The following is a 15,418-nucleotide window of genomic DNA, read 5'->3' on the forward strand; positions in this document are numbered from 1 at the left end:
TATATAAAAGATCTCTTGCTACTATTGGACAAATGTAGCAGGTTTCCTCTGATGACTACGAATCAAAAATTATAAAATGTTTGACATCCAATAGCCAATGATTAATAAAGGAATGTGCTCTAGTGGTGTCATTAAACAAAACAAACTTCTTCTTTAGATATACCAACTGTTGGAATAAGAAAATGTTTTGTTTTTGCTAGGGTATTTTTCCTCAGTATTTACCCACCTGTTTGTATCTGAGCTGGAGTTTTCCAGCAGATGTACTGTGTGGTAGCAAACTGGATAGCAAGAGATCGAGGCGGCCATATCTCCAGAAAACTGACGGGTAGAATGTACTTTCCCAGGACATCAGCTAACTTCACCTGTTCGTAGACAATTACATGATAATGACTAACTAAACCAATGACAAAACAACACAAAATAAAGTAACCAGGAATTTTAGTAATGATAAATGATATGCAATTACATCATTTCACAATGGATATTTAAAGGTCTACTCAATTGTCAATTCACGGGGCTAGGCCTGGGGAAGCAATGCCATTTTATGGCATCATTTCCCAAAATGACATCATTGGCTGACCACTCGGTTACATCATATATACTGATGGAAAGAAATAAGGAAACACATATATTGTAACCGCAAATACTGACTGCTATCAAAACCCTCATGCACAGTATAAACACTCATGCACAGTATACAATCTCATGCACAGTATAAACCCTCATGCACAGTATAAACCCTCATCCACAGTATAAACCCTCATGCAGTATAAACTCTCATCCACAGTATAAACTCTCATCCACAGTATAAACCCTCATCCACAGTATAAACCCTCATCCACAGTATACTCTCATCCACAGTATAAACCCCCAATGACAGTATAAACCCCACTGACAATCCCTCATAAACAGTATAACTCCCATCAACAATATAAGCCCTCATCCACAGTATAAAGCCTCATTCAGTATAAAACACTAATTGACAGTATAAACAATCATCCACAGTATAAAGCCTCATCCACAGTATAAATGCCTTATCCACATTATCAGGAAGTTAACCTTCTGACTACTGCAGGCGATATATCTCGCCCGACGTCATGCCAGTTCATATGTATAAAAGTCCACTGTATTTCATTGTCAGTCTTGTTTTATGAAGATGTAAAGATGTCTTTCTTTCTTCTTTCTTCAACTTATTTTCATGTTTATATCCAATTAAGGTTGAAGCACACTTTCCTGGACACACACCTCAACTATCTGGGCTGTTTGTCCAGGACAGTGGGTTTGTTGTTAGTTGTTAGTAGTTAGTGAGAGAGAAGAAGGTGTAGTGGTCTTACCCCTACCCATCGAGTCGTTAAAACTTGCTCTGGGTGGGAGCCGATACTGGGCTGTGAACCCTGTACCTACCAACCTTATGTCCGATGGCCTAACCACGACTCCACCGAGGCTGGTTAAAGATGTCACCCATTTCATTTCAATTGATTTTCATGCTTATATCCAATTAAGGTTCATGCACACTGTCCTGGGCACACACCTCAACTATCTGGGCTGTCTGTCCAGGACAATGGGTTAGTTTGTGAATTGTTAGTAGTTAGTGATAGAGAAGAGGGTGTAGTCACCTTACACCTACCTACTGAGTCCTTAAAACTCGCTGTGGGTGGGAGCCAATACCAGGCTGTGAACCCTGCACCTACCAGCCTTATGTCCGATGGCTTAACCACGACACCACCGAATATAAAGATGTCTTTCTGGTTAAAAAAAAAGCCTGGGGATATAACTCTTACCTCCCTGTTAGTCCACTGTGTTTCTCCGTACCTCGGTGTGATGAGAGGAATAAACACTTCACAGTTGCTGACAGCATAGTTCAGAGAATCCTGCCAATCAACTCCACTTTTGATTTCGTGTACATCCTGGTGGGAATAATTTTTTAAAACCTCTTAATACAGACATGCTCTTTGACCCCCAATTAGCACGGATAATCACAAATGTGTTTTTATTGGATAAAATGTCTGTATGTGTTGGTGGTCTAGATATACATCTTTCCAACACACAACTCTCATATTTCATGAATCCTCTTCTTGTCTTCTGGAGTTGGAAATGTGTCAGAGGCTTGCACTAATGTGAGATTACATTACGATACAGGGGCAGATCGATGATTTTGTAAAAGGGATTCGGGGGGGGGGGGGGGGGGGGAAAGGGGGGGGTAACAAAATCCTAAAAGAGCAATTTGAGTTTGTCAAATAGAACATGATTTGTAGAGGGGTTCGGGGTATGCTCCCCAGAAAATGTTGAACAATTTAGTGTGGTATATCAGAGTATGACAAATATTTTGAAAAGTCACTAGCCACAGGGCTAGTGGGTTTGTGAAAACCACTAGCCCACCAAGATAAAGCACTAGCCCAAATTCCTGATCAATTATAACTGGATTTTTATATAATTTTTGTAACATTACACATTTACGAGTATAACAGTAAAATAAAACAAACACTTAAATCATGTTGTAACTTTCAGTTTTTTGGCGTGTCGTACGTTTTGTCTTTTGTCAAGTGTGATCCATCGTCATTGTCCCGTTTTTGTCCCCCCCCCCCCCCCAGGAAAAATAATTGAGCAAACTCTTGGTTGGTATCTAAAAACACTATCAAAATAATTAAATTTAAATGAGGGTGATGCCAAATACAGGGCATTATTCCGTGTCAGACCGATATCAAAAGAATATAACGGCGACATCTAATCCGTTGTTAATTGATGAACAAAAAAGGTATTATCTTGTATCGGCAGCTGTGACGTTTTATCCAAACCGATACACTTAATAGGCCAAGCCGAGTCATTGCATATGCGGTTACCATTAAAGTAAATTGTTTTCCTCATTGCCGATAACCACATGTTAGCGAAGTGTTAAATTAGAAAACAACAGGTAAATAAAACAAACACTGAAATTCAAAGCATGGCTGGGGTTTACTTGATTGAGATTAACCTGTCGTCGCGATTGGTGATTTCCAAGTTCTTAGCCTAAAACATGTGCGAGATTAACGACTACGTGACGTGTCTAACCAATCAAAACACGCATATCATTAGACTTTATTTCCTGTGCCAGAAACTTGAAAGGGAAAGGTAAACAATGCATGCTGTAACTGTGACGATGTAGAGATAGCATGTTACTGCAGTTTGCAGACCTAGCTCAAGTGGATTATTATTATATACTCATTGCGTTGTTGATATTATTCGATGACAAACGTCACAATCAAATTTATTAAACGAAATTTCAGCCGAGAGAAAAAGAAAGAAAGAAAACAAAAAACCCACGATCGAGCGATGACGAGAGGAGTGGGGAAACCACTAGCCCGCAGGGGCTAGTGGTTTTGCCATTCTCACTAGCCCGAACTTAAAAACTACTAGCCACGGGCGTCGGGCTAGCGGATTTGTCGAACTCTGGGTATATTGTGAATGATGAATTGAAAAATAAACATTAAAAAAAGCACATCAAATGCGTCTACCAATGGGACAAATACTATGAACACAAATATCATTACCAAGAAGACACTGAAGCCAAGGTGAGACAACTCCTCTTTGAGATTCAAGGCATGTTCTGCTGCATCGGCCCGAGCATAACTGATCAGTAACTGTTTGGCTGAACCTGTTACGTCACATGAGCTACAGCAGTTGCTAGCTTCATCATAACCCAGCCAGCCGTGGTCTTTGTCAATATCAGAAAATGACAGTTCTTTCAATCTGGTTCAAAAAGAAGACGATAACTGTGAACACAAACGAGGATAAAAGGGAAAGTAGTATTAGCAGATTTTAGTTTTTGAGGCAAGCACTACCGCAACCCACCATCAATTTAATCTGAGGGGTTCAAAACAACCTCAAGATTCATACCCAACTTGGAAGGCAAAATTTAAGCACTTTTCATTATAAAATTACAATTATCAATGGCTTTTGCATTCACCGTATTTAATTGGTAACACTTTGTCAGTATTCGTAACAGCATATCGAGGGCTAGCTCTGACAGTCACCAAATTTGCCAAATGCGAATTTTAAAAATAAATGGCAAATTTTATTTTAAGTTGGCGAAATAATTTTACTACATTTTATTAGAAAATAACTGGTTTTCTGCCATTTTTTAAGTTTAATAGATTTTGTATTCACCCAGAGCTAGACCTGGTAACCAGCAATGTTCTATATTTGTGAAAGAAACTGTCAGTAATACCAGCTGACACATTTTGGACTTGTGAGAAAATAAACTTGAGGAAGGTAAATTTTAATATTTATCAGAAGAAATGTGCACTTCAAACACTTTTCAAGACAACTTTCTCAAATTCAAGCACTATTCATGGGTTTTGACAATTTCAAGCAATATTCAAATTGGTATGAACCTTGTCACCGCAATGCTACTATGAAGAAAATGGTCATGTAATTTTTAAAAACTTCTCCATTTACAATAAAAACACCCAAACCCAACTTTCTTGTATAGATAGGTTATAAATGAATATCACTTACCCCAAAACACTTACTCTAGATTTATTTTTAGTGCAATTTTGGGTTTTTCAAAAATAAAAATTTGGTGTGTCACCATGACACATTGTTTAAGAACTGGCTATCACAGGCATCGAAATAAGCAGGTTACTATACATTATGTGTTTGATAACCTGTATAGGTTCGGACACATTTATGATGGGTACAATTTCTATGATAATCCCTTCATAAATGAGCTGATACTTTGTTACTCATTCATAACACTGTTCTAGGTGCAGATTTAGGTAATTAAATCACAAGTAATGTCTACCTTTTAATTCTTTTTCTTGGATTTACATCCACATGAAAGTCTGAGTCGGCAACATCAAGGTATTCAAAGGAAAACACATCAGCACAAACACAAACACAGGCATCGACTAATACTTCCATGACAGTCACCTGACCTTCATGTTGTTTGCTGATTGGCCAGGAATTTGCATCCAAAAACTGGTATCTGTCTGTAATGCCTTTGAAAAATTTAATCTGAAAAATTCAAACAAACTAGTCTTAAGTATTAGAAATAATGACTGATCAATGTATTTAGTGTTATAAGACATACAATGTAGATGATCCATCTGTAAAACATTTAAATTTGTCTTCCAATATTTACTTCCTACTAATCATTTTGGTTTAAACAATATTTATTTGACAAACACATATTAGGATTCGTTAACAGACGTAGCCTATATTAAGACCTCTCCCTACATTTTACATGCGAACATGTTTAAACACCACAGACTTGCACACACTTGAACAAAGAGGAAGAAAAGGAGAAGGGGTAGAGAAAAGGATGTGGGTATAGTCAGTAGAAAATTACCAAACTTTTACATTGGATCGGGGAAATTCTAGTATAAACTTAGTGTTAACTTTAGCAAAAAAGTTTAGTAGCAGTTATGTATTTTAAAGTAGTTTTAATAAAAAAATTAATTTTCTTATTCACTAAATTTGGGACTTCCCAATAACGTAATTTTATAATTTAGATGTAAATAGTTTGACATGAAATTGTTTCTTTGTTCATGGTACAGAGGACAGTAGTGAATGAAATGATTTCCTGTATTTTCTATACTAATCATTTTCTATTATTATTTTAACAGTAGCCTTGACATTTAAAGGAATAACCCAAATTTAAGTAATCCCAAAATTTGTGCTTTTTAGCAGTCAGTCTGTAAAAAAGTTATGACTGACATGCATAGAAATCAAAAGTGGACGAACACCAAAATATGTGGTCGAAGGTCATTATTATTATCCCAGCTGCACTGATGCCTCTAAATATAGCTTTTATTAATAAACTGTTAAAAAAACGCAGACTTGATTGTGTTAATATGGCAAACACTGCATTTACATACCGCCAAGATAACATGCAACAGGCAATCAAAGACCAGTACAGCACAGAAATAAAACAAAACTGCATGACCTATTGTTAATGCTTTAATAATATTAATGCATACCCCTGTATTAATGGCAGTTCTGAGCTGAGATAAATTGGCCGTGTATTCCTCAAACACAAATCCAACAGGAATCCGGGATTTTGTCCGCACACCAATTTTAGGTTTTTCTATTAAAAATAGAAATGAGAGCTAAATATAAAAGCTGCATATTGCTTTCTTTTGAATTTAAATGACAATAAAACCTTCAATAGTAAACTATGTCTAAACCACACAGTGCTGGATTAGATAAATTGCTTCCAGGTTACTGTCACAGAATGGGAATATTTGATCATGTCGGTTTACACAGAAAACTGGATTTCACAGATACTGGTTTTAAAAGAAATCAATTCCATAAATTAAGAAATGGAAAGGATCTTTTTTCTTTGGAAGGAATATATTGTTAATATCATAGTAAAAGAGCACACAAACTTCTGCCACACTTAATAATAACAGCAAGGGATCTGTGTGTGTGTGTGTGTGTCTCTCTCTATATATAATAATTATGCACTTTTGCACAGACAGGACATATTCCAGTTGAGCAAGATGGATCAATCCTGTGATTCATCACCCTGGGGGTTGGGTCGTAGCTCAGTGGTACAGTGCTCCCTTGATGCGCGATTGATCTAGGATCGATCCTTGTTGGTGAGCCCATTGGGCTATTTCTCATTCCAGCCAGTGCTCCACAACTGATCTAATAAAGGCTGTGGTATGTACTATTTTGTCTGTGGGATGATGGATATAAAAGATCACTTGCTGCTAATCAGAAAGAGTAGCTCATGAAGTGGTGACAGCGGGTTTCCTCTCACAATACCTGTGTGGACCTTAACCATAAGTCCGAGGTCATATAACTGTAAATAAAATGTCTTGAGTGCATCGTTAAATAAAATATTTCCTTCCTTCCTTCCTCACCCTGAGGCAAACACTCTGCCACTGGGCTCCATACCAGTGCCCCAACAGTAAATGTTGGTTATAGTCGCTATACGATAAACCCATCAAAAACATTTCTCAAGATAACACTGACAAACCAGTTACCATATTTTCTTTGAATATATATGGTGTTGTCTGGTGAAATAATCTGACATATTTGCACATGCTCTTCCTGTGTTTTGTTGATGGCCCATCTGAAAAAAAAAGAAAAAAAAGATATCAAACCATCAAAGAAACCAATGTTTCAATTTACATTTTGAACAACAGTACTACAAACACAAAACTGTTACCTCTATGGAAAGAATATAGGGTTTTCAAGTAGTTCAACAAGTACAATATTAAAAGGTGAATATAAAGTAAATATTGCAGGAAATAAATTAATTACTAATTGGACCTAAACAAAATGAACATAGAAGCAAGGAAAGCAAGACTCACCTTGACCACTGACAAGTTAGCCAATTTTTTTTTTTTTTTTTTTAACAAAAATGGCGATAATATTCAGGATTTAGCTAAAAATAAAAGTGATATGTGTAAATTAACCACTATTTAATATTTTAAAATAGATTTTGTACAGTAAAATATCTGAAAATTGGCTGAAACAAAATTCTTTCCAATGAAGGAAGTAATTTTGTGCTGTACTGTTTTACTCGATCAATGAGCAATGTTCTTACAACAAACTCAATAAATAAGTGTTTAACTTTTTCTAATGAGAAGATAAAGCTTTTTATCTGATTTCAGGTTTTTTTTAAACAAACTCGATAAATAAGTGTGTAACTTTTTTGAATAAGATGATAAACCTGAAAGATGTGATTTTTCAGCTTTTTATTTGATTTCCGTTTTTTGGCCAGACTAAAGTACACATGCACAAATCCTTACTTCTGATGTGTTAAGAACATGAACTGGTTAGGGACAGCTGGTATCTGTTGACAAATCAAGGTCCTCAAGTCCGCAACAGTCACAGACCCATTCGCCAGACGGCCATTATCGACAATCAAAATCCCCAGTGAGACAACAGGTTCTTTAGTACTTTCAGACAGTAGCTGGACTCCAATAATTGTTGTGTCACCTGCGGTGTTCTCTGTACAACGAGAAACAAAATGAAGCATGTACATGTATGTTAAACGTATTCAGACTTTCGTTTTGGAAAAACCCAAAAGATAAAAATAGCACTTCTCAAAATGTTATGGAGGGGAAAACTGGACTCAACAAAATAATAAATTTTACAACTGTTGGAGGTGAAAGCTTTGTGTTGAGGAATCACGCTGCTAAACGTGAATGTCTTCAGGGATATTATTAAATCATACCCTGTACATAATTTCTTAAATTTAAATGTCATTTATTTCTAAAACTAACTTATTTAAATTAACTTTTCTCACATATAAAGAAATGGGCCACAGTAGTAATTAAGGGTCAGTAAATATTTTAATGAATTTTTTTTTTAATATAGTAAAAAATATATACATGGTATATTTATACATGTATTTGTATTTTATTTTTTATTTTATTTTCCCTTTATTGTGGAATGTTGGGCACATGGAAATAGTAATAAATTAATTACTTCACGGATCCTGTTTCAAGTTTTATTTCCCATCAATAAGAGTAGGATTTTTTTTTTTTAATTTTAAACGAGTGTATTTTTGAAACACATCGTTGTCGGATTTCTTTCCTGCAATTCAAAGAGAAGATAGACACAAAGTATGTATTCTTGATCTCCATAAGCTTGGAAATGGATTACTGTATACAATTAAGGTGGTGTAATTTTGCTCGGAACTGCCACAGCTTTACTAAAGGCAGACTGCATTGTCTAGACAAACCTGTGTGTTTGCCCTCTAGGTTTATCTTGATGAACTAGATATGATGCAAATTTAATTTAATAGTCATGGTGTTGGGACATATGATTAAGGACCACAAGATAATGAGCATACCCGTTAAGTGTACGAGATGGGTGGGGGGGGGGGGGCATATACCCCCCTAGTGCTGGAGCAAGTCCTCAAATTTGGACAAAAATTATCTATAGATATATTCTAGCAAAATGTGCTAATCTCATAACTTTTTACCATGTATTTCCATTATTCCATAGATGCAAGCCATGTAAAAATGCATAATGATTCGTTTGCAACTCTATATAGCTGTTTGACAGCAATGATACAGGGTATGACAATGTTTTTGAAAATTTCACTTGCCATCCAAAATAAAGCACCAGCCCAAATTTCTGATCCATTACAACAAACTTTATATAATGCTGATAAAAAAAACCTATATGTAGGTGAAAATTTATCTTGACCTGTAGAGGTGAATGAAGTTATAAAAATAAATTAATAATAATTTTTTTTAAAACTGACCTTCTCTACGTAATTTCCTTTTCAGCCTAATTTTATAAAGTTTGATCCTAAACCATTGTCGTTTTTATCCCCCTCCCCATCCTCTCAGCCGGGATGGGTATATAATTTAACAAACTCATCTCTCTAACCACCACAAACAAAATAATTAAATGCACAATTCGAGGGTGTCACATGTGTAACACAGTAATGCATGGTCTGGTGTTCAGTGTATTCAGTGGTTCATTGTCAACAGGAACAGTGATGTCAGTTGCTCAAATAGCCTACAGGACAATATATCCCATGTCAGACAGATATCAACAAATATATTTACGAGATCTAACTCATTAACTGACAGACAAAAAAGTATTATCCTGTACAGGTGTGAAACATTATCCAAACTGCTACACACATTAAACAGTCAAACCAGCTTTCTTCCCTGATTGCCAACATCCCTATCACAAGTATTGAATGAATGAATGAATGTTTAATGACATGCCAGCAAAAAAAATACATCAGCTATTGGGTGTTGAGTCTCATACACCAGTCAATTGTGGGAATGTTTTGGTGAACCGATCAAAGTACTACAATGTACAAAAACAACTATAGTAGATGCAAAAATTAAATTACCAGTAGATATTCCCCCAACTCAGCCACCAGGATCCTATCATCCACCATTATGGGATGCACCTCACGGCCAACAAGGCGCCCATAAAGGAAGTTGTGTTGTATTGGCCATTCTCAAAGAGAATATGTTACACCACTGCACCACAGTGAGGTTACAGCACGCACATGGGCGCAAGAAAGCGAGGCATTAAACTAGAAGACAATAGATAAATAAGACAGCGTACAAGACGGGGGGGGGGCAGGATAACGGGGGGGTATGGCAAATGTCCCTTTAGTGCTGGGGCAAAACCTCAAATTTGGGCAAAATGTGCTAACCTGAGACCTTTTTACCATGTATTTCCATCATTCTACCTTCAAAATTAGTTGTAATCCATGTAAAAATGCATAGTGATTCCTTTGTAACCCTATTCAGATTCGCACATTTTCATTTAATTCGGGCAAAAATCAGCCTGCCCACCTACAAAAATGGGAAACCATATGCCTATGGTTATACCAGCTTGTTAATTAATTTCTCGACTGAAGATTCAAACCTAAAATGTTTACATGTGTGAGATTTACTACCATATGCCTTGTACAATCAATCAAAACACACATTTTATTGAGCTCATTTCCTGTCCATAAAACTTGAAAGTAAAAACAAAACACAGTCTTATCACGTGTAATATTGTAACTGACAATGTAGAGACTTCTTGTTGCTGCAGTTTGTAGAAAGCTAGTTCAGGAAGAGTTCCGCCGTTCCCCCAACCAAATACAATTCAGGGTTAGGGTTGGGGGGAGGAACGATCGGAATTTACCGCTATTTCGAGTTGATTATTATTATTATATATATATATATATATATATGTACTGATTGATTTGTTGATATTATGCAATGATCAATGTCAGGATAACATTTATCAAACAAAGTCAGTGAATGAAAAAAATTATCGTCACCTAGCAGGTTTTTTTTGTACATATATTTTTTCAAACCCACAATAGCCCAACAGGCTACTGGGTTTGCATTTGTCACTAGTGTTTCAATATGCGTTGTCTATCAACAGATCTAAACAACAACATTGGTTTAATGACTACTGCCTCGTGGCTTTATTGTACGCCACCATGTTACAGAGACCCGGATCACCAGGGACCATGCATTGTACATCATGCATCTACTATAGGGACCAGTCATTATTGTAACAACTAGCCCTGTGTTAAAAAGCACTAGCCACGAGTGTCGGGCTAGCAGATTTGTAGAACTCTGATGCTAATATGAATAAATGTGGTTATTCAGATTCGGACATTTTCGTTTCATTCGATATGATAATGAATGAGGAAACCTGCTGCCGCCACAAAATCATGAAATGGGCTACTCTTTTCTATTTAATAGCAGCTGAAGGGATATTTTATATGCAGCACCCCCAGACAGAATAGTACATACCATCATACCATGACCTTTGTTACACCTGTTATTGAGCTAGATATAGTCCAATGGCCCACCGACGGGAATCGATCCTAGATAGACCGCGCATCACTTTATCACTCCCCCCCCCCCGTATCAGGTCGTTTCGCCCTTATTCCCGATCGCCCCGTGTCGTTTCGCCCTCTATACAGGGTCGTTTCGCCCTCATGTTTATGTTTGTGAATGATGAATAAATTTGTTTACGTGACTCTAGTTGCAAATCAGATATAGGTTATCAATTTGAACCCTTTATCAACATAAACACAATTTATATGTATATGTTATTATGTGCAATATTTTAAAGAACCCCTCCCCTCACACCATTCCCAGTTTCTACGGGCCTGATGTATTTTATATTAATAAGTACAAAGACTAGCCTACACAATGATATTGTCGATAGGACATATTAGTTCTAAAGTGCTTTGGTGTGTGTGGGGGGGGGGGGGGGGAGAGACGCTTTTTTGCAAATTTGCGAAATTGGCCTCTGTAATATCCAATGACGTGTCATGTTTACATCTATGCTGAAGAAGATTTATGATGAAATATTAAAAGGTCCATTTGCTTCAGTTTACATTTAAATACATGCAGTTTTCTGCTGTCTGCCATTTTGGGTTTTTATGGAATACTCTTCAAGAGGGGTGAAAGACTAAAATATTAATATAAAATCAATGATCTCTAGTGGTATCTTTAAACAATCAAATAATATACTCTTCAAAAGAAGAAACGCAAAACCACATTGTCGTAACATTTGGAGAATTGATTTAATTATTGAATGGTGAGTCCGATAATTACCAAATGTTGCAGGATTCTTCACAATTCACTCTAGTCCATTGTGAGTAAGTGATAGGACACACCACCAAGGTCAAGGTCATCTGGAGTCAATACCGGGTGTGGCCTCCGCGTGTGTTGACAACTGCCTGGCACCGCCTGCCCATTGAAGCAACCAGAGTACGGATGACGTCCCGGGGGATGGTGGCCCACTCGGCCTGCAAGGCTGCTGCCAGCTCGGGCAGGGTCTGGGGCTGTGGTTGTCGCTGTCGGAGGCGTCGGTCCAACTCGTCCCATAGATGCTCAATTGGGTTCAAATCCGGTGATATCGATGGCCAAGGAAGGACATTAATGTTGTTGTTCTGTAGGAAAGCCGTTGTGAGACGTGCTGTGTGAGGCCTGGCGTCGTCATGTTGGAACACTGCGTTGGCGTTGGCCATAACTGGAACGATGTGTGGCCGGAGGATCTGGTCAATGTAGCCCTGTGCATTCAGGTTGCCCTGCACGTGGACCAGGTCAGTTCTGCCAGTGTGTGAGATGGCTGCCCACACCATGACACTACCTACCCCCGCCGAATCTGTCCACTTCCTGCACGCAGTTTTCCGCATAACGTTCACCACGACGCCTATACACGCGACATCTTCCATCATGACGTCGGAGCAGAAATCGGGACTCGTCACTGAACCACACCTGTCTCCATCGCAGTTGAGGCCATTGTCGATGAATCTGGCACCACTGCAGTCGGAGTCGACGGTGTTGTGGTGTTAAGATGACACCTCGAACTGGACGTCTGGCACGAATTCCTACCTCACGTAGGCGGTTCCGTACGGTCTGGTCGGATATCCTGTGCAAACCTAGTATTGCTGCGGCTGTGGAGGTGGCAGTAGTCAATCGTTCCCGAAGGTGGCGTACCCGGATGTAGCGGTCCTGCCCGGGGGTAGTGACCTGTGGTCGACCGGATCTAGGGAGGTCACGTGTTGATCCATGTTGCTGGTAACGGTCCCACAGTCTGGAGATGGTGCTTGGGGACACATGGAATGCCCTGGCAACGGCCGTTCTGGATTTGCCTGCGTCTAGTCGGCCGATGGCATTGTTTCTCTGCGGTTCACTGAGACGTGGCATGTCCTGGATTGTCAACTGTCGGCCAGATACAGAGGCCAGGCAAGCGAACACCCTGCACTTTTATACTGTCGGTGTTCATCTTGCATGTGCAGACAACGCACGTGCAGTGGTGACATGGTTTGCACGTGGCTGCGTTTTTGCGAATATTCACATTTTGAAACTTTATTTTACAGTAGCTGCGTTTTATCGAAGGTAACCGTGGGAATGTGTTTGGGACATGCAATGACCTTATATTCACAAAGCATGAACCGGTAGGAAACATAAAATCGGAGTTATAACCCATTTGTACCCTTTTGCGTTTCTTTTTTTGAAGAGTATATTAATAATAATAAAATAATATGGCGTCATCACATTTGCATTTATATCATAACATGTTATTACATTCAACGGTTGTTAGATTAAGTCATATTCTTTCACCCCTCTTGTCGAATATTCCATAAAAAGTCAAAATGGCAGCCTGCACAAAATTACATGCTTTTTGCCCTATGCGATCTCAGCGAAGTCGATACAGGTGGCATGGTTATCATCTAGTATGTGGAATCCATGTCATTGTAATTGTTTTTTCAAGATTTCTGTCTGGACAAAATGTGGGTAAAATCTAACGAAAAATAAAGGTAGGAGCAATTTATTGTAGTTGTCCACATTTTGTTTCGGACTCTACGTTTAAGTCTACAACCTTGTTGCCTGTTAGGTGACTATTACGACAAAATTATGGGTAAAATAATTTTTATATACCAAATTTTGCATACTAGTACCACCCGAATATATAGTGGCGAAACGACTCATAATGGAGGACGAAACGACTCATTCTAAGGGCGAAATGACTCGGGGCGAACGGGAATAAGTGCGAAATGACTCGGGGTCGAATAGGAATAAGGGCGAAACGACCCGGATTCCCCCCCCACCCCCCCACCACCAATTGGCAAGTTGCAACTTTAGCCCGAGTACTCTGACTGTAAGAGAGCTAGACGGACATTTGGACATAAACACGCTCTCATTACAGTCAGAGACCAACCTATGTCTTTTTTTGGCAATTCCTGACTACCAAACGGTAGGCAACGAGTCCCGCTCTAATACCACAACAATCCTATGTTTGACGTCAAATACCTTTACATCAATCATTTTCGAGTTAAGTGATACAAAAAAATCCACATATTAATCACTAATACACTTACTACAGAAAGAAACCCGACAGCACCCACATTCAGCTACGCTTCGTGACACTCCGTCGCAACAATTGCAAAGCTCGGCGATCTATTTCGAGACTGGGCGATTCCGCCTTGTGCAGCAGTTACAGGGGTCATCTCATAAGAGGAGGCAGTACGTAGCACATACTTTTTCTGTATCCTGTCGATAACACCCCAAATGTATCCTTCAAATTCAAAATGGAATCAATAATGTGTAATTGTTTTGGTTTAATGACGTAATGAAATCCAAATTCATCCAAAACGGCATTAGCCAACTCTTCCATGTTGTAACTTCGCTTGATATGAGACGGCCCCTGTAACTGCTGCACAAGGCGGAATCGCCCAGTGCGCGATCACGTGATCTACGTCTCGAAATAGATCGCCGAGCTTTGCAATTGTTGCGACGGAGTGTCACGAAGCGTAGCTGAATGTGGGTGCTGTCGGGTTTCTTTCTGTAGTAAGTGTATTAGTGATTAATATGTGGATTTTTTTGTTTCACTTAACTCGAAAATGATTGATGTAAAGGTATTTGATGTCAAACATAGGATTGTTGTGGTATTAGAGCGGGATTCGTTGCCTACCGTTTGGTAGTCAGGAATTGCCAAAAAAAGACATAGGTTGGTCTCTGACTGTAATGAGAGCGTGTTTATGTCCAAATGTCCGTCTAGCTCTTTACAGTCAGAGTACTCGGGCTAGTTGCAACTTGTGCTTACAGCAAAGGAAAACACTAATTAGGAACCAATTAATAATCATAATTTCAAATACACATGCCAGGTTTACAAATACTGAGTTTTCCGCTTAATAAACAAATATGAAGTTAATAAAATAATAAAACACACTTTCGTCTTTCCCACCACTATCCGCCATTCTTCTTTTGATTTATTTTGTCTCCATTATCAAAGAGCACCGTTTCTCTGCATGCCGAAATATACCATTCGTTATACGTTTTCGACGTCTTAACAGGTAATATGGATACAGATCGAAAAAGTGTCAAAGAAAATAGCCATATAATAACCAGTTTTCTTGGCTTCAAAATATTTATCATGAGACGTTGTAGCCTGAAGGCTATGAAAAATATGGTTTGACAGGAACCGG

At 38.4% G+C, this 15,418-nt stretch overlaps 1 protein-coding gene across 2 annotated transcripts in view; it reads right to left on the minus strand.

Annotated features, from left to right (window-relative positions):
* Window positions 1–15,374, minus strand: part of LOC121384084 — a 31,312-nt gene extending 15,938 nt beyond the window's left edge. For both annotated transcript variants that reach the window (XM_041514311.1, XM_041514310.1), the window contains exons 1-8: window positions 15,163–15,374; window positions 7,740–7,941; window positions 6,969–7,057; window positions 5,958–6,064; window positions 4,781–4,992; window positions 3,528–3,726; window positions 1,782–1,907; window positions 227–362 (exon numbers count right to left, since the gene is read on the minus strand). In XM_041514311.1, coding sequence (XP_041370245.1) covers window positions 227–362; window positions 1,782–1,907; window positions 3,528–3,726; window positions 4,781–4,992; window positions 5,958–6,064; window positions 6,969–7,057; window positions 7,740–7,941; window positions 15,163–15,190 — 1,099 coding nt within the window. In that variant the 5' untranslated portion in view covers window positions 15,191–15,374. The remainder of the gene's footprint in view (window positions 1–226; window positions 363–1,781; window positions 1,908–3,527; window positions 3,727–4,780; window positions 4,993–5,957; window positions 6,065–6,968; window positions 7,058–7,739; window positions 7,942–15,162) is intronic.
* Between the last annotated feature and the right edge of the window lie 44 nt (window positions 15,375–15,418).

Source organism: Gigantopelta aegis, chromosome 10 (genome assembly GCF_016097555.1).
Source record: "Gigantopelta aegis isolate Gae_Host chromosome 10, Gae_host_genome, whole genome shotgun sequence".
Classification (NCBI taxonomy): Eukaryota; Metazoa; Mollusca; class Gastropoda; order Neomphalida; family Peltospiridae; genus Gigantopelta; species Gigantopelta aegis.